Genomic DNA, 19,419 nt, shown 5'->3' with positions numbered 1-19,419 from the left:
CCCATAAAAAGGACAGGATTTGCTCATCCCACGGATTCCGCCTTTGGGTCCCCTTCTTCCACCCGGGAGAAGTCTGCTTTTACTTTTCTTTAATAAAGCTGCATTTTCCACTCTACATTTGCCTCGGCGTGCTTCTCCGGCGTTATACTTCAACACCTGAGGAAGCAGGACTCGTCACCGGTAAAGAGCGGTATCAGATTTGGAGGTCCCACCGAGACCTACGCCGAGGTAAGTAAGCCTTTCTCTTCGTGCACCTCAATCTGTCCGAGGTGCATCTTTCTGTCTCTTTCTTTCTGGAGGGCAAAATGGGCACCCGTCGGCTACTTAAATGCAGTTAGTGCAGCCGCCATTCTTAAGACTCGGGTGAAAGGTTTCCCGGCCCAGGCAAGTTTCCAATCACCTGTTCTGCAGGCATGTTGGGGCTCTGCTGAAGCCGTTTCCTACTTTTCTGTCCAGGCCCGGAGCGCAATTGCCGCCAGTACACAGTGTCCCTAGTCCTGATCTGCCCAGGATGCGTGGAGGCGGAGGAAGGGTTGGAACAACTGCGGGGTTCTCGGCCCGGGCTACTCTCGGGTGAACCCCAAAGGTTCCTTCTCCGGACTCCCCCTCCCGACAGCCCTAAGGGGTATCCAAGGCGATCGGTAGACAAATGGCACTGAGGGAAAGCGCCAATTACATTTGCCTCCGTATGGGCCGTGCATCACACCACACACATCCATTCCCTCCTGGATGTTTCCCTTTCACTCGCCGATCAGACATTAAACATTCAGATGGTAGGATTAAGAGAAAGACATAAGAAAATTAGGTAGAAAATGCTTAGGTTATCTTTGTTTGCATATTTAGCCTTTGCTAGTGTGTTTAAAGTTTTCCTGTGCTTAAAGGTGCTCAGTGTGTTCTAAGCTGCAGGGAGGATGTATATTTTAATTCGACGCCTCCCTTGAATCCCTCAGGGAACAGGGTATTATCTGTCTAACAATCAATAGGTGTCCCCCTCACCCTTTGGAGATTCCTTTAGTCTACAAAATAGGCAGTAAGATGTGCAATTCTTTTGTTGTGGGTCCCTCTTAATTAGGAATTCATAGTGGCAGGGAGGAAAGCAGTAATGCCCTTAAGTCTGAATCCTCCAAGGGTTTCTAGCACAGGGCAAACTAGAACCCTAGCACTTTGCCAAAGAAGGCCAGAAATCACTTTGGCAAAGCCAAGTAGCGAGAGACGGGTTTTCTGGACCGTATTGAAGCTCAAACTTAGGGAGACGTCCCTAAATATGGTCTCCGGCGCGGGCGCCTGAGGTCTATTTTTCTTTTCTTCCACTTAGATGGGAGCTTCACTCTCAACAGTATTGCCAGGTTCACCACTAGCCTGCATACTGAAAAACTGGGACAAATTTGACCCACAGACACTCAAGAAAAAGCGCCTCATTTTCTTCTGCCGCCAGGCCTGGCCTCAATACAAACTCTCTGATGGAGAATCTTGGCCGCCAGAGGGAAGTATAAATTTTAATACCATTTTACAGCTTGATAAATTTTGCAAAAGGGAAGGAAAATGGTGTGAGGTACCTTATGTTCAAATCTTCTTTATTCTAAGGGAAGACCCCAAATTATGCCAACAATGTAAAATAAACTCAGCCATAACCACTACCAGAAAGGAAGAAAACCTTAAAGAGTCACCTACTGAGGGAAAGGAATTTTCTGCTAATGTCCATCAGCAGGCCTCCTGTCCTCCATACCCTGGTCCTTTTCCATCTGCCCCAGTGGACAGATCAAATATACTACCTCTCCAGGAGATGCCAGGAGGAGAATTTGGACCAATTAAAGTATACAACCCTTTCTCCCTCCAAGACCTAAGACAGATAAAAACAGACCTAGGGAAATTTTCAGAAGATCCAGATAAATATATTGAGGTGTTTCAAAACCTATGCCAGGTGTTTGACCTCACCTGGAAGGATATTATCCTGTTACTTAACCAGACTTTAACCTCCAATGAGAAGGAAGCCACTCTAAAAGCAGCTGAACAATTTGGGGATGACCTACACCTTGCTCATGCCCCAGGAGCCCAAACTAGATCCAAACCCAACTATCCATCGGGAGCACAGGCAGTTCCAAGAAATGATCCCGACTGGGATCCAAACGATGAACAGGACGCTTGGAAGATCAGACACTTCCAAATGTTAGTCCTCGAGGCCCTTAGGAGAATCAAACAGAAGCCTATTAACTATTCCAAGGTTTCTGAAATTATACAAGGTCCTGAGGAAAGCCCAGCTATTTTTATGGAGAAACTCAGGGAGGCAATGAGAAAACACACCACCGTGGATCCTGAATCCACAGAGGGCCATTTACTTTTAAAGGACAAATTTATCATTCAGTCAGCCCCAGACATTCGGAGGAAATTACAGAAATTGGCATATGGCCCTGATCAATCCTTAGATGATATCCTCCGACTTGCAACTTCCGTTTTTTATAATCGAGATGTAGAGGAAAAGAAGGAAAAAGAGCGTAGAGACAAGAAAAAGACTGAAGCGCTGGTCTTAGCCCTAAGAGGAGTTAGCTTCCCGGGTGAAACAGGAGGAAAACGGAATGTACCTCAGGCCACAAAAGGAGTTTGTTTCCATTGTGGAAAGGAGGGACATTTCAAACGGGAATGTCCCCAAGCCAAACGGCCACCGCCGGAGCCCTGCCCTAAATGTCAAGGCAATCATTGGAAAAGCGACTGTCCTCAGGGGCGTAGGTCCTCGAGGCCAGACTCTTCCACACAGGCCTGACGGGGCCCGGGGCCGATTCTAATGGCTCCCGTAACTCCTATCACTACACATGAGCCCCGGGTATGCTTCTCCGTAGGGAGCCAAGAGGTCAACTTCCTCTTAGATACTGGCGCCAGTTTTTCAGTGCTCACCTCTTATCCTGGACCTCTTTCCTCTAATACTATAACGGTGCAAGGAGTGTCTGGACGGCCTATTACCAGAAAGTTTACTCCCCCACTGAGTTGTGAGTGGGATGGGATGATGTTTTCTCATGCATTCCTGATAGTCCCAGAATGCCCTACCCCTTTACTGGGAAGGGACTTACTTTCAAAACTTCAGACTTCCATTACAATGAATTTGGGACCACAAGGATCATTGTGTTTACCTCTACTAGAATGTGATATAAACCCTGAAGTATGGGCCACTGAAGGCAAAATTGGACGGGCAAAAAGCGCGATCCCAATTAAAATAGTCTTAAAGGATCCCTCTGTCTTTCCACATCAAAGACAATACCCGCTACGCCCAGAAGCAAAAAAGGGCTTATTAAAGATCATCCAAAACCTCAAACAGCAGGAACTTTTAGTACCTTGTAATAGCCCATGCAATACACCGATTTTAGGAGTTCAAAAATCAAATGGGGAATGGCGTTTAGTCCAAGACCTCAGAATAATTAATGAAGCAGTTGTTCCCCTCCACCCAGTAGTTCCTAATCCATATACTCTGCTATCTGAGATTCCAGCAACTGCTGCTTGGTTTACTGTGTTAGATCTAAAGGATGCCTTCTTTTGCATACCTCTGGACTCTCAGTCTCAGTATCTGTTTGCCTTTGAGGAACCAGATAGTGGATCTCAATTGACCTGGACAGTACTGCCCCAAGGATTTAGAGATAGCCCCCACCTATTTGGACAAACTCTGGCTAAGGACTTAGCAGAATTCAGAGATAAAACATCTGCAATTGTTCTCCAATATGTGGATGACATCCTGTTATGCGCCTCCACCCAGGAGGAATGTCAAAAGGCTACTACAGAACTCTTAAACTTCTTAGCCAATCGGGGTTATAAAGTCTCAAAAAAAGAAAGCTCAATTATGTCAGCAACAGGTCCAATATTTAGGATTACAACTATCTCAAGGAATCCGCAAACTAGGACAGGAAAGCATAACTCCCATAGGACAATATCCTCTGCCTCAGACCCTAAGGCAGCTCAGAGGCTTCCTAGGAATAACTGGATACTGCAGACTTTGGATTCCTGGGTCTGGGGAATTGGCTAAGCCTCTTTACAGTCTTCTGAAAGAAACTTTACAACAAGGAGCAACCAACCTAATATGGGAACCAGAACATATTAAAGCCTTTAAGACATTAAAAGGGGCCCTACTCCAAGCCCCTGCCCTTAGTTTACCTACCGAAAAGGAATTTAACCTGTTTGTCACTGAAAGAGGAGGAATAGCCCTAGGAGTGGTAACACAAAAGAATGGACCTATTCAACAGCCAGTAGCCTATCTCAGCAAGGAACTTGATGTGGTATCTCGGGGATGGCCCCACTGTTTGCGAGTAATTGCAGCTGTAGCTCTACTAGTCCCTGAGGCAATCAAAATCATCCTGGGAAGAGACCTTATTGTCTACACTTCCCATGATCTCTCAGGAATTTTAAACTCGAAAGGAGGACTATGGCTTTCAGATAGTCGCCTTCTAAAATATCAGGCTTTACTTCTGGAAGGACCCATAACTCAGATAAGGACTTGTTCTACTTTAAATCCAGCTACTTTCCTACCAGAAACATTAGAGGAAAGTCCTGAGCATGACTGCCAACAGGTCCTAACTATGAATTACTCAGCCCGACAAGACCTTCAAAACCTTCCCCTGTCTAATCCAGACCTCACCATGTTCACTGATGGAAGTTCCTTTGTGGAACAAGGAGAACGCAAAGCTGGATATGCTGTGGTGACTCTACATGACACTTTAGAAGCACAATCTTTGCCCCCAGGCACAAGCGCACAACTTGCAGAATTGATAGCCCTAACAAGAGCCCTGGAACTAGGAAAACAACAGAAAATTAATATTTATACTGACTCTAAATATGCCTACCTAATCCTGCATGCACATGCAGCAATTTGGAAAGAAAGAGGATTTCAAACAACTGGGGGAACAGCTATAAAAAACTATAAACAGATCTTAAAACTATTAGAAGCTGTCCATTTACCCAAAGAGGTAGCAGTAATCCACTGCCCTGGACATCAAAAAGGAATAGATGAAATAACAGAAGGCAATAGACGAGCAGATCAGCAAGCCAAAGAAGCTGCTAAGGGGACTTTACAACAAATGACAACCTTAGCCCCTCTGATATGGACAGGTCCTCCCCCAGAGATAAAGCCCCAATACACCCAGGAGGAGACACAGCAGGCTTTATCTAAAGGTGGTAACCTCTTGCCCTCTGGGTGGATTCAAATGGAAGATAACAAACTTTACTTACCTGCTAATTCCCAGTGGAAGATTTTACACACCCTACATCAATCTTTCCATCTGGGAGAAGAAAACACTCTCAAATTAACTCAAGAAATATTTGAAGGGAAACATATTTCAAAAACAGTCCAACAAATAGTCAAAGCCTGTGAGACGTGCCAAAGGAATAACCCACTTAACTCTGCCAAAAAGCCCCCAAGGCTACAAAGAACGGGACAATTCCCTGGAGAAGACTGGCAACTTGATTTTACTCACATGCCAAAAAGTAATGGATTTCAATATTTATTGGTTATGGTAGATACCTTTACTGGATGGACTGAGGCCTATCCCTCCAGAACTGAACAGGCAGGAGAAGTAGTCAAAGCCTTATTACAGGAAATAATTCCTCGATTTGGGCTGCCCCGCAGCCTCCAAAGTGACAATGGAGCTGCTTTCAAGGCTGCTGTCACTCAGGGAATATCCAAAGCCCTAGGCATAAAGTACCATCTCCACTGTGCATGGAGGCCCCAATCTTCAGGAAAGGTAGAAAAGACTAATGACATCCTAAAGAGGCACCTAAGAAAACTCACTCAAGAAACTCACTATCCCTGGCCTAAAATGCTTCCTCTAGCCCTACTCAGAATCAGGAATACCCCCAAAACATTAGGGCTCAGCCCATTTGAGCTCCTATATGGGAGGCCATTCCTAAGAAATGATATCCTTAAAGATCAGGAAACTGCAGATTTAGTGGCTCATATCACAAAGTTGGCCAAATTTCAAACTGAAATCTGTAAATATCCTGCATCTGAGCCAATCACTTCTCCACCTCTGTATGAGCCTGGAGATCTAGTCATGATAAAAACCGTACCTTCAAGTTCTCCAAATTTAGACCCTATTTGGAAAGGACCTTTTCCTGTAATCTTATCTACCCCCTCTGCAGTAAAAGTACTGGGACAAGAGAACTGGATTCACCACTCTCGAGTTAAAGCCTGTCATCCTGAGTCAACTCCCAAAGAACCTTCCTCCCAAGGAACTGAGGAACGATATTCCTGCACTCCAATAGAAGACCTAAAATATCTCTTCTGCAGAGACAATGGTGATATGTAAACTTTTCTTCCTCTCTTTCTTTATTATTATAAGCAGATCCACTGAAACCAATTCTTTCCTAAATTGGGCCCAGCAATATGCCACTAAATTACAGAAAGATAATTGTTGGATATGTGGGCTACTACCCCTTTCCAGCACCTCTGGACTACCTTGGTGGGTATCTCCTTTACAGGGAGATGACTGGACGAATTTACAGTCCTTAATATTAGAACAAAAGAAGGAAAAACCCTCCTTACAAACTGCTACTCGTGCCAATGTTAGCTTATGGCCTATCAATGAAACTGTCACTACCAGGTCATAAAAAGGCTTTCACTTTAGAGCAGACCAATGTTCAAATTTCTACTGCCATTAAGACACATGCAGGCCCATTTGCTTCTAACTCTCCACCACTGCCACCAATATGTCACAGATACAAAGATGGTTATTATCAGGTTTGGGATGGAAATTTATGGCTTACACCCACCATTGGGCATCTAAACCAAAAGGCCCCAATCTGTTGGGAACAACATAACCATACTTATGATATATGGCCTAATAGTACTCGAGAATTAGGATGGACCCCAGAGTCACAATGCCAACAAATTGTAATTTTACAAGCCAATGATTGGTTTGGAACTGATTGGCTCTATAGACCTGAAATTAGCTGGCCAGCACCCAATGGGACACAATGGATATGTGGAACTAACTTATGGCCCTGGCTTCCCCCAGGCTGGATAGGAAGATGTACTATCGGGTACCCCTGGATGCAAGGGCGATGGACCCCAAGTATAGAACAGCCAGCAAATCTCCCCAATCTCAAACACAGATGGGGACGATCTGTTTTTCGTTGGTATGATCATTTAGCTTCAATGTTTATCCCACAAATTGGTTTAGAGGATGTAATGTGGCATGTGGAAACTCTAAACAATTATACCCAAACCGCCCTCCATGACGTTGAAGAAAGCATTTCTCTCCTTAACACAGAAGTGACACTCATGAGGAAAGCTGTCTTACAAAACCAAATGGCTTTAGATATTCTCACTGCAGCCCAAGGCGGTACTTGTGCCATTGTTAGAACTGAATGCTGTGTTTACATCCCTGACAACTCCGGCAATGTGACTGACATCCTTAAAGATTTACATTCTCAGATAGAGGCCATGTCCTCCCCAGACCCATCATGGGAACAAATTCTTAGCTCCTGGTTCTCTGGTACCTCCTGGTGGAGAACATTATTAGTTTCTGTCATCATCATCATACTCATTGGCGTGTTTCTATGCTGTGGTATTTACTGTTGCATTAATCTTATCCCGGTACTCATAACTTCTTGTTTCTCTTATAGACCGCCCATCTCTCAAATGACCCTCCAGCCCATTATTCCTCAACCAGACTTTTACCGTGGACCCCTCGATCGACCCGATTTCTAAAAAGGAACTCCAAGCTGCTTACCCCACGCCGTCCACTTCCAGCTCGAAGAAGTCAGAGCGGTCATCGACCCCCTTCCCCAGCAGCATGGAGTTCCTAAGATTAGAGGGGGGAATGAAGCCAGAATTGGGGACAGGCAGTTAGTGTAGAAATAGGGAATCGGGTCAGATCGAGAAAATGGAGGCCATAAAACCATCTGCCTCTGGAAGTTGGAGACTGCTGTGGGAGAATGGAATGTCAAGGACCTGCAGAACCCATTGATAACCAAATTTACCTGCCCTTGTCGGAGACTGCAGGCAAGAAGATGCTGATTAATGCCCCCTGGGCCCTTACCCGCCTGAGTCACTTTGACCCTCCCCTGCCCCATCCGCTTCTCACCTGCAAAACCAGGCCTAACCTGTAGGCAGGAAGGAAAGAGATAAGGGGAGAGAATGGGAGAATAAAACCCATAAAAAGGACAGGATTTGCTCATCCCACGGATTCCGCCTTTGGGTCCCCTTCTTCCACCCGGGAGAAGTCTGCTTTTACTTTTCTTTAATAAAGCTGCATTTTCCACTCTACATTTGCCTCGGCGTGCTTCTCCGGCGTTATACTTCAACACCTGAGGAAGCAGGACTCGTCACCGGTAAAGAGCGGTATCACTGTGAAAGTGCAGCCCTTTGACTACAGTGCCCAGTTACAGTGTGCCCCACAGTTCATGGTGTTCAGATTCTAAGAATGACATTCTTCTCAAATGGTGACTCAACCTGATCACATTATTAAACGCTGAAAGTTTCAAATGTGTACTCCTTTGCTTGATGCTCAGCCATAATAAGAAAAACATGCTGCCTGACCATACATGAAGGATTATGAAAAATAATATTCCTACAAGACAGTTCCCCAAGAAAAATAGAGAGTCAATGTGGCCCTGGAGGAGGGAAGGAAATTAGCCAAACATTAAACCACACAGTAAATCCTTTGCTAATAACAATAGGCCCTAAAGGAAAGGGACGGTTACTGAATGCTGGGCCCCGGATTTTGACCTTCCCCCATTGTAAATTAGCCCTAAATGGAGGCACAGCAAATAATGAAATTCTGGGAAACAATGGATCCCAGAGAAAGAAAAGCAATGGGCAATATTTGAGTACTCATCCCTAGGGATCTAGACTCATCTCCCCAGATAACAATGAGTTTCAACCTTTTCACAATTACCTTCGTAAGTTACAGTTTTAACCTGTCCAACTAGCCCCTACCTGTCCAACTGCACATCTGCAGTGTCCAATGAAACTATAAAACCCAGACTCCTTTTGTAAGGAGGGGGAGGGGGCAGGGACTCCATACCCAGAAAATGGGCCCTCCCCTGCCTGATTGATTGACTTTGCTGCAGAATAAGGAAAGCTTGCTGATCTGAGGTTTGCTTCCAGTTTCCTGCCTCTTATTTGTGGGCCATGAGTTCACAACACATATAAAAACTTATGTTTCTGCAAAATCTTCTTATACAATGCTTTCACTTATTTTCTTCTAGATGGGTCACTATCATCATTTATTATGATCATCACTCCTGGGATCTGGGCCAGAAATAAACATTACACTGCCACATGAGAGGAAGGAGGACCCTAACTGAGTAAAACATGGTACCGTGTCAGGTATTTGTCTCCTTAGGAAACAGCCTTCCCATAAAAATGTAGAATAAGAACTTAGATATCATTTTAGAATCTTTTGATGTTTCTACATAGTAAATCACTTTGTGGACAACACACTCAGATTAGATACTGAACACCTAAAATTTCCTGTAATCAGATAACTTTACTCACACTTTAAATATAAAATTATCATATTCTTTGGACTTTCGGTTAATCTAGATGTCCAGAAAGAATAAAATTATATCCTACTCCTTCCCCTATGGGGTGTTATTATATCAGTTAAAAAAGGGTTCAAAAATTAAAGAAAATGTCCTTAGATGCTTTGTTCATTGGTTCTTAATTTCCACTTGAGCATGGTGGTGTTTAAACTACTCTACCTGAAACACAAACGACTTTCCTATCGTTGTTACAATCTTAATTTAAGCAATGAATGCATCATCCTTCCTCATGGCCCATCTCAAATCCCTCACAACAGCAACAGCCCCGAGCCACACGGTTTGCAAGGGCAATTAACCACTGTGTGGCCACCAGCAACGGGTCACCACACATCAAAGCAACGTGTACAAAGCCTCACCCATTCCCACGCCCAACCAAAAGATAACTTGATTGTAAAGAGGAGGGGGATTCTTGCAGGGCAGGTACTGGAAGTAGGGTGCAGATATCAACAGAGATCATTAGAGAAGGGTACTTAAAAAGTGCTTCACTTATTTCATCGTGCACTCTGAACGGCTTACTCTTTAATGAACAGGAATATAAAGGTAAACCTCCTTCCAGATCAAGTCATCAAGAAAGTTGACTTAATCAGCATCTGCTTAAACTCAAGCAATCCCCCAGGAAGGTCCGCTCCACATGCTCCCTCTCATTCACTGGACCAGTCAGAGCTGCAGGGCTGGATACCTAGAGCGCACTTTTAGCAGCAGGGCGCGGGCAGAGCTGTGAGTGCTCCTCTGCCTGAAATTGCCCCTGCAGGAATACGGGAGGAAAATGGATACTGAAACCCCTTTAAGCATGTGGAGCGTCTTACACATTTCTATGACTTAAAGCGAAACTTCTCGTCTTCCAGTCCTCCAGAGCCTAGTGGCCCCGACCACTGTCCCCCAAACCAGCTGTGTGCCTAGAATCCGACCAGGAGCGCTCAGGCCCTAGGTACGCCCTGCGTCTGCAGGGCAAGGACCAACACCGCGTCCTCTGGGCACTCCAGGCAGGTCCCCAGCGCCACCTTCAGGGTCCACGCAGACGAGCCCTACAAGGCCCCTAGGGGACAGGGTTTCCAGAAGAGGAAATGTCACCGGAGGACGGAGCCCCGCCCCTCCAACCGTTCACCTCCTCCCGGGTCTTGGGGTCCAGGGATGTTGCGGGGACCCCAACCCTAGTCACAAGAAACGCCACTTCCGCCACCCCAGACGGTGAGGGAGAGGAGGACTTAAAAGCCAACAAAAGGGAAGTCACGCACTTCAATCAAGTGGCAGGAGAAAGCCAGGCGTCTGGACCAGGGAGCTGCTGGGATTCCCCGTTTCGTCCAACCCAAGCGTTGGCTCCGCATCAACCCACCCTGGCCTTAGGCGCCTTGGGCACAGACGGGAGTACTGGGGTTCGTGGACCCTGCAAGGGTACCTTCCAGGGCGAAGAACCGAGTCGGGTCCTGAGATTCACCAGGCACTTCTGAGACTGTTGGTCCGGGACTGCGGAGCGCACTCGCGCACAGTCACCCATCCGCTGGCTCACGACCTTCGGAAAGTCCTGCCGAGGGGCTCCCCGCCGCCGCCCACCTCTGGCCTCTGGAAACAGTCATCCCCAGAGCGGGGATTATTGGGGGCCCAGGGCCCAGGCTGGCTCTGGGCAGTGCGGATAGCCCTGCCCCGGGCCCCTCGCTCGGGAGGAAGGGCACCGGCATGTTGGCAGGAGCCAAAGCGGCGGAGGAAGGGGCGAACCTCAAGCCCGCTGCTGGCGCCAGGAGCAGGCGCGCAAGGTCTTACCTGAGGTTCCAGGTACGGAGAGCAGGAGCGCGGCAGCTGCCCAGACGGCGGGAGCCCACAGTGTCGCCCGCCAAGGCAGCGCCAAGCCCCGGGCCATGCCGCCAGCCGAAGGAGACGGGGGCCCCCTCCGTCTGTCACCCTCGGCCTTCAGGCCTCGGACCCGGCGCCGCCACCCGCTTCTGCAGCGCGTCTGCTCTTCTTTCTCCCTGAGCTTCGCTCTTCTTTTTCCCTGCGCTTCTAGGACCTCTTCGTCGTCCTCCTCTCCCAGCCTGGATGAGGCGCTTGACTGCCGCTGCGGCACGGGCTCACTGGGGAGGTTCCGGGGCTCCGGTTCGGGCGTCCAACAAGTCGCCGGGACGAGCCAGGGGGGCGGACCGCGTGCAGGTGCGCAGTAGGCAAAGTCCTTTGCTTGCCTTGCCGGGAAGGGTAGAGCGGGACCGGCGCCGGCGCCCTCTGCCGGAGATTCTCCCGGGCAGCGGGCGGGGATCCTATGCATCCGGGGATAGCTGCAGTGTCCTGGAAGCTGCCTCCCGCGCCCGCCCATGGGTTTGCGCCTCAGAACGCTTGGACACAAAAGTGACACCTTGTGGGGGTCCAGTAGGACCTTGCGGGAGCTGCCTACGCTGCACGGACTTCCAGGGCAGTTGTCGCCAACCTTTAGGAGTCGGAAAATACGGGAACATAGGTCAGAAATCAGATTCCAGGCGACCTCTACTGGGGTAAATCATGGAGCTAGGACCCCGGAAACTCTAGACCCAGGAGGAGAGAAGCGAGGGCTTGGCAAAGGGGATGCTCAAGCAGAGAAACTAAAGGCGTCGTCGCGGGCTCCTTGCCAAGACCCATACAACAACCAAGTCCCTCCAAAATGCTCAGAAACTGCTGGGAGTTTAAATGTGAGGAGAGATTCTGCCGGAGCAGGATGCTATCTGAAGTCACCGCGGAAAACGTGTCATTTTACTCATTTAAGGTCGAATGCTATTTGTTCTCTGCAGAACCCCAGAACATACAAAATTAATTCGCTTCACTTGTAAAAGACGTTTTGAACGCAATTAAAATAGCACATGTTCTTGTTTATTCTTGGTTTTGCTTAGCACATGCAAAGGTCTGGATTTGGAAGACCTGATCGTCTTGTGTGTAACAGGAATTTTCTGTTTTTTCTCTCTTGGAGGAAAGATTTGGATTATCCTACCACTCTGTTTTGTTTGTTTTCTGACATTTGTCTTTTAACTGATTACCTAGCAGTTTGTTTACTGTTTTTTTGCTGGAGCAATATTCCCTGTTAATTGGCCTGAATTAGGGAGAGACCTGGCCCTGGGTGCCATACCCAGAGGAGGCTGTTGAGCTTGCCTTCCTGGAACCACCCAACAGATACAGACATGGCAGAAAGTTCCCTAGCTATGGTCTGCTGAGAAAATGGCTGGGCCAGCCCAGACCCCGCCCTGTTCAAACAAGGCCTCAAACTGTCTCTGCCCCATTTGTTTGGAGGAACATCTCACACAGTTCTCTTTACTAATACGAATTAGGGGTACTGATTGTAGCTGTCCAGGGCCCGGCTGGAAATCCAGAGGGAGAATGGGAGAAGATGCCAGCTCTTGGCTGGGTTGTAAAACCATTATCACCTTCCTGGACCCCAAGCTCCTCCTCCTACCCACATTGGTGCCTTTGAACTGAGGGCGGCTCTCCAGAGTGTTGTTTGAAGTTTGCCAGGTGTTTATCTTTGGGGTTTTCCTCATTTTACCTTTCCTTGGGAACCCTTACAGATGCTTTCAGAGTAAGTAAAATTTTAAGAGTTGGTCTTGAAACAGTCCTGACTCCTCTATATTGAATGGAGCAAAAAAGCAGAGACTGAGAAGAAGGGTCCTCTGAGCCCTGCTCTTAAAAAAAAATTGGTCACTCAGCAAGACTGACATTTCTGTGGGACTGTGTACCTTGGAGAAGGAGATCCTGGCACCTTTGGCCATTTTCCACTGTTTTCTTGTCAATAATGCCAGCCTGCTTTCCCTCTTACTCCCTTCTTCCTCCCCTCCCTATTGGTTCAAAACTGAAAGATAAACGTGATAGGTAAAATTGAAGGGATCAAAGCATAATCTTTCTCAGTGGTTAGCAAAATGACTTAGATCCAAGTTGAAATTGAAGCTACATATTCCTTTCCACCTATATTAGTTATCAGTTGCTTCATATCAAAATGCCCCAAAATATAACAGCTTCAAACAGTAAACATTGATCATTTCACGTAAGTTCAGTGGGTCAAGAATTCAGGAGAAACTTAGCAAGGTGGTATGGTTCAGAGGCCCCCAGGAGGTTGCAGATGTCAACAAGAGTTGCAGTTACCGGAAGCCTTGATGAACTGGAGGATTCTCACACAGTCCTCTAGATGACTCATGCTAGGCAGGTGAGTGCTGAGTGTTGGATGTATAATCCCATGAATTCTCTATGGGGACCGTTGAGCATGGTCACTACATGGCAGCTCACCTACCCCAAAGGAGAGCCACACAGAAGGTGCAGTATCTTTTATAACCTAGCCCTAGAAACACACAGCATCATTTCTGCAAAGCCCTATTGTCATGTGACTGGGCCCTCTTCATCACAGAAGAGATCTAGACAGGAATATGTACACCAGGAGATAGAAATCATTGGAATCCCACACCACCTTTATGGGAGACAGTCACATGGATCCTCGTGATAGGCAGTAACCAAGAGGGAGAGAAAAAGTGCATACTTTGTACTAGAAAAAGTAACAGGAAAAGTCAGGTACTTCTTGCAGGCTATAACAAGGCCTGTAGCACCTGGGAAGAGCCTCCCAGGTGGAGTGAAGAACCAGAGTCAAGACTTCCAGCCACAGATACCTGAAGAATATCTGAGGAACATTTTGGAGACCAGTTTGGAGACCGTGTGGCTTAAATTGAGTTTTCCTAATGAATAGTAATGTTAAGTATTTTACATTGCCTTACAGTAATGTTGTACTTTTATACTAATTGACTATTTTACACCTTCTTTTGTAGAGTATCACTTCAAATTTTTGGTTTCTTTTTAATTGTGTTATGTCTTCTTATTTTGGGTTTTAAGGGTTCTTTTATGAATTCTGGATACCAGCTCATTTCAGACTAAGATATAGATATGCATTTGTCCCATCTCTGAATGGTTTTTTCATTTTTTTTAACAATTTATTTTCTAAAGCAGCAGTTTCTCATTCTGATGAAGTCCAATTTGTCCACTTTTTCCTTTCATGGGTAGTGCTTTTAGAGTCTCAATAAATGCTAAATAAAACCAAAAAGGAAAAAATTCAGTAAGATTCCAGAGGGTTTGGGCATACCAAAGTTCAGTGCACTGATTGGAAGGTAAATGACTTTAGTGTGGGTCCTTTTGGAGGAAATGAATGCAAACTAGGTGCAGTGGGATTTTCACTCATTCATTAGTTTTTCAGTCAAGAAAATCCTCTTCTGCTCTCCTGGAAGTAAACTCTACAAAGAAGATAAATAGCCAAACTTACCAGAATAAAAGTATACATTTCCCCCACTCTATGCTTCTTGCAAGTCTGATCTCCCAAACTTACACAAACAGATTGACATAGTTGGTAGAGATCCAAGATTACTAAACCCAAGGACCACTTCTGTTCTCTCCTTCAGCCTTTCTGCGGCACTCTATTCTGGACTACTCCCTTCTCAGCTTTGATGATGTCAAATACCCTTGGTGTAGCCTGACTATGTTTGAGATATGCCAGCAGCATGTTTGTGCACACAAGGAAGAGAGGAAGGGAGGATGGCAAGGCTGCTGTATCTCTTTATTTCATTTATTTTTATATGGTGCTAAGGATCGAACCCAGTGCCTTGCATGAGCTAGGAAAGCACTCTGCCACTGAGCTACAGCCCCAGCCCTGCTGCCTCTCTCTCTAATGTGCAAGTCTTTATATAAATAAATAAATAAATAAATAAAAAACCACTGGTGCTTAACCACTGAGCCACCTCCCCAACCATCTTTACTTTTAATTTTGAGATGAGATCTTGCCAAGTGTTTCAGGACCTTGCTAAGTTGCTGAGGCTGGCTTTGAATTCACAATTCTCCTATCTCAGGCTCCCAAGTTGCTGACATTACAGGTGTGCACCACCCACACTTGGCTGCTTTCTGTCTTTCTTAACAATGTTAGGCACATGTAAGTCTGATAATTTGATCTACTTAGGCTGTACTTCATTTTGGCATGACATGTGGTAAACACTGGTAGGCAACATCATGTAATGACCTCATATATGTTCTCTTGTTACTCCTTCACAAAAATACTCCAATTTTGGTTAGAGCAGCAATATACTTGGGAAAAATTTTGTAATTCTTCTGTATATATGGTGAGGCTATATATCTAACTTCTGATATAAGAATCATCCCTTCTTGGCATTTCCTTTCTTCTAGTCTGGAGTGCTAGAGTGAAACTAAGTGGAAGGTAGTCATGTTGGGATCTCAAGAGAGCCATGAGGATGGCAGAATGTAGAGAAAGGAGGCTGTGAGATGGCTGACAGCATGAGCTTGAGGCAGCTCTGGCTTGCCTGGCAATATGTTATTTATATTATTAAAAACAACTCTTTGTGTGGAAGTCAACATTGTAGGATTTCATTAAACTCACTTGAAGTCCTAGCTGACACAATATAAAATGACCCAAGTGTCTATTTTTATGCTTTATTAATTTCTTTCCTTTTTTAGTTACACATGAGTAGAATTCATTCTGATATTGTGAATTCAGCAGCTATGAACATTGATGTGGCTGCATCACTGTTGTACACTGATTTTAAGTCCTTCGGGTATAGGCTAAGGAGTGGTATACCTGGGTCAAATGGTTGTTCCATTCCAGATTTTTTAAGGAATCTCCATACTACTTTCCAGAGAGGCTGCACCAATACGCAATCCCAACAGCAATGTATGAGTGTACGTTTTCCCCCACACCTTCGAAAATACCTTTTGGTGCTTGTATTTTTCTTTCTTTCTTTCTTTCCTTTTTCAGGGAAGATCTTTATTGCTTTATGAGGGTTGCCTAGGATGGCTGCCACGGCCTGGTAAAGTCCTTGGGCTTCACCTCCCTCTGGTCCAGGCTAAAGGCAGAACCCAAGGACTTAGCAGTCTCATTGTGGAAAGCCAGAACACCTGAAAAGTGGGTTAGTCCGGGCCTGGGTGGTATCCAGTGGATCAGGTGTGGTTGGGGAGGAGAGAACAGCCATTCCTATCAAGCTGGGCTGGGCCTCCTGAGCTTTCAAGTTCTCTCTGCTTTAGCCCAGGACTGTCCTGTTGGTTCTGAAGGGATGGCTCCAGGGTTTCCCTGCAGGACAGCTGGGGGCTGGTGAGTGGAAATACCCCATTTCTCCCCAAGAAAGGCCAAACAGTGTGGTGAGCTGGAGGGGACTGACATGAGATGCTGCTCACCTCCCTGCGGCCCTGCAGTGCAGCATAGGCTGGTCACCGCATCCCCACCCTCCAGCTGTCTGGTACCACTGCTTGATGGGCCCTCTAGTGGGCCTCTTCCTGCACAGCAAGTGGACCAAACTTTACATCTCCAATCTTATTTAAAAATAAATTATTCCTCCCTCCCCCCTGCCCAAATTCACAAAATGATAATACACCAAACACTGATTGGAGAAACAATTCTGGCAGCAGCCATGCTACCTAATGTCCCACCTCCTGCATGCTGGGCCTGCTGGGCACAGCCAGTGGCCTCCTGGCCCTTTGACTTCACAGACCCAGGATGAGAGAGGCTGAGTGCTGGTCTCTGAGGCTGGCTTCCAAACAGGCACAGCTCGGGCTACCCACCAAGGCCTCACTGGCCCTGGGGTCTCTTGGCACTGTCCTTCTCTGGGTCTGAGAAACTGCTGCACAGGTGGTTGCTACTTGCTCTGATGGCACCTAGACCTCTGTGGCCGAGTGCTGGGTCCATTCAGATGCCATTGCTTAGGTCAGTGCTGACATGAGCTTTCACCAACTTCCGCAGGAACTCCTTCTCCCTCTGGATATTGTGTGTCCAAGATTCTTTGATGGCTGCCATGCACACGGTCTCATAGTAGTGCAGGGGTGTGTTGGGCGTGCTCATGTCACGGCCAAAGCCTGCGACTGCCACCTCATCACAGCCATGCAGCGCCATGGTCACTGCCACACTGCCAAGAGTTGGGATGTTCCCCCTGCCCATCAGGCCATTGTTGAATGGCAGTCTGATGAGGATGAAGGCGGCCTCCGGGATGAAATATGAAATATGAGGATGCAGATCTCAGGTGGCACTTGGGCACTCTAGTGGCCACCGATTTCCAGAAGCCATCTGATGCACTCACTCTCTCCTTGTAGACTATGTACTTCAACCACTTGAAGTTCTGCCACTTGAAGCCAACGAGGACAAAGAGAGAGTCAAGCTCATACTGCTCAGGCAGCTGCATGACTCCCTCTGGGTAAGTAATGCGCAGTGTTGTTTTGCTGCGCACTTCCTTCTTGAAGCCCTTCACTAGTGCAGAGTTCAGTCTGACTACCATGTCATAGTCATTAATTCATGATCCCAGAGACTTGTTGGCAAGGACATCTCCATTGCCCATGATGATGCAGTGATGGCTATCCAAGGCAGGAGTCAGGCGATACTCTTTGGTGACTGATAAGGTGGCTTTGATCAGATTATCTTGACCTTTGATCCCAAAAGGCAGCATAAACTCCCAAATCCTAGCCCACTTGCAAAAGGAATCATCCAGGAACATGGGTGCTGGCTTGGAGAATTGGGGGAAGGGTGGTCATCAGGGCTGAAGCCTACCCTGGCTTGCAGGCTCCGTCTGAAAAGTTGGCATACTTGGTGGCTAACTTGGCAGGCAGTTTAGAGTCCAGTTTCAGGAGGAAGCCCAGTTGATAGTACTCTGAACCTAGTGTCTGTCCAGTGGAGTCAAAGGAAAGAACCACTGAATTAGAGTCTTCCCATTGGAGTAAGTGTAGCTTCCATGCACAATAGTACCAAACTCCCAGGACCAGAAAGAGGCAGAGGGCTAGCAGCAGATTGCGCACAAAGACCAAGAATCCCATCTTCGCATGATTTACAATTTCCTATATGATAAAAATTAACAGTTTCTTAAAAATTACACCAGCAGCAGGTATGATGGCACATGCCTGGTTGAGGCAGGAGGTTAACAAGTTTCAATGGTGCAGACAGCGGTGGCAGCCGCGGCGGACACCCACGACCCGGTGGGCTGCACCGGCGCCGCCACAGTGGGGATACAGCGGCTGGCCTAGTGCTTGTATTCTTGATAATCATCTAATTGGAATGAGATGAAATCTTAGTGTAGCTTTGATTTGTATTTCTCTAATTGCTAGAGATATTAGACATTTTTTCATATGTTTGTTGATCAATTGTATATCTTCTGTGAAGTGTCTGCTCAGTTCCTTAGCCCATTTATTGATTGGGTTATTTGTATTTTTGGTGTTAAGATTTTTGAATTATTTATAAATTTTGGAGATTAGTACTCTATCTGAAGTGCATATGGTAAAGATTTTCTCTGTAAATTCTCTTTACATTATTGCTTGTTTCCTTTGCTGACAAAAAGCTTTTCAGTTTGAATTCAACCCATTTATTGATTCTCATTTTTATTACTTGTGCTTTGGGAGTCTTGTTAAGGTTGAAGTTTGACCCTAAGCTAACATGATGAAGATCTGAACCTACTTTTTCTTCTATTAGGTGCAGGGTCTAATTCCTAGGTCCTTGATCCATTTTGAGTTGAGTTTTGTGCAAGGTAAGAGATAGGGGTTTAGTCTCATTCTGCTGCATGGATTTCCGGATTTCCCAGCACCATTTGTTGCAGAGGCTATCTTTTCTCCATTGTATGTTTTTGGTGCCTTTGTTTAGTATGAGATAACTGTATTTATGTGGGTTTGTCTCTGTGTCTTCTATTCTGTACCACTGGTCTACCTACCTATTTTGGTGCCGATACCACGTCATTCTATTATTATTGCTCTGTAGTATAGTTTAAGTTCTGGTATTGTGATACCTCCTGCTTCACTCTTCCTGCTCAGGATTGTTTTGGCTATTCTGGATCTCTTATTTTTCCAAATGAATTTTATGGTTTCTTTCTCTATTTCTATGAGGTACGTCCTTGGGATTTAAATTGGAATTGCATTGAATCTGTATAGCACTTTTGGTAG

At 46.2% G+C, this 19,419-nt stretch overlaps 1 protein-coding gene, 1 long non-coding RNA gene and 1 pseudogene across 3 annotated transcripts in view; all 3 read right to left on the bottom strand.

Annotated features, from left to right (window-relative positions):
* Nucleotides 1-1,187: 1,187 nt before the first annotated feature.
* The window catches only part of LOC306642744, an 838,964-nt gene continuing 820,732 nt past the window's right edge, over nt 1,188-19,419 (bottom strand). Inside the window, exon 3 of the long non-coding RNA XR_013758659.1 lies at nt 1,188-1,310. This is a non-coding gene — a long non-coding RNA (uncharacterized lncRNA). The remainder of the gene's footprint in view (nt 1,311-19,419) is intronic.
* LOC306642891 (uncharacterized protein) lies at nt 8,747-12,291 on the bottom strand. The gene is made up of 2 exons (XM_079108709.1): nt 10,919-12,291; nt 8,747-9,229 (listed from the first exon to the last, which is right to left on the bottom strand). Exon 1 carries the CDS (start codon nt 11,822-11,824, stop codon nt 11,237-11,239), a length of 588 nt encoding a protein of 195 aa, XP_078964835.1. The 5' UTR covers nt 11,825-12,291; the 3' UTR covers nt 8,747-9,229; nt 10,919-11,236.
* On the bottom strand, nt 16,271-18,387 carry LOC306642879 (CMP-N-acetylneuraminate-beta-1,4-galactoside alpha-2,3-sialyltransferase-like; annotated as a pseudogene). The gene has a single exon. The product of its transcript is annotated as a CMP-N-acetylneuraminate-beta-1,4-galactoside alpha-2,3-sialyltransferase-like (transcript).

This window comes from Sciurus vulgaris (assembly GCF_902686455.1).
Source record: "Sciurus vulgaris genome assembly, chromosome: 13".
Classification (NCBI taxonomy): Eukaryota; Metazoa; Chordata; class Mammalia; order Rodentia; family Sciuridae; genus Sciurus; species Sciurus vulgaris.
Note: the sequence above shows the minus strand (reverse complement) of the source record. Positions and strands in the feature narration are given on the sequence as shown.

What these genes read in the sequence shown, in the direction of transcription:
- LOC306642891 (XM_079108709.1), bottom strand. Translation starts at nt 11,824, where the DNA reads ATGGGCGGGCGCGGGAGGCAGCTTCCAGGACACTGCAGCTATCCCCGG.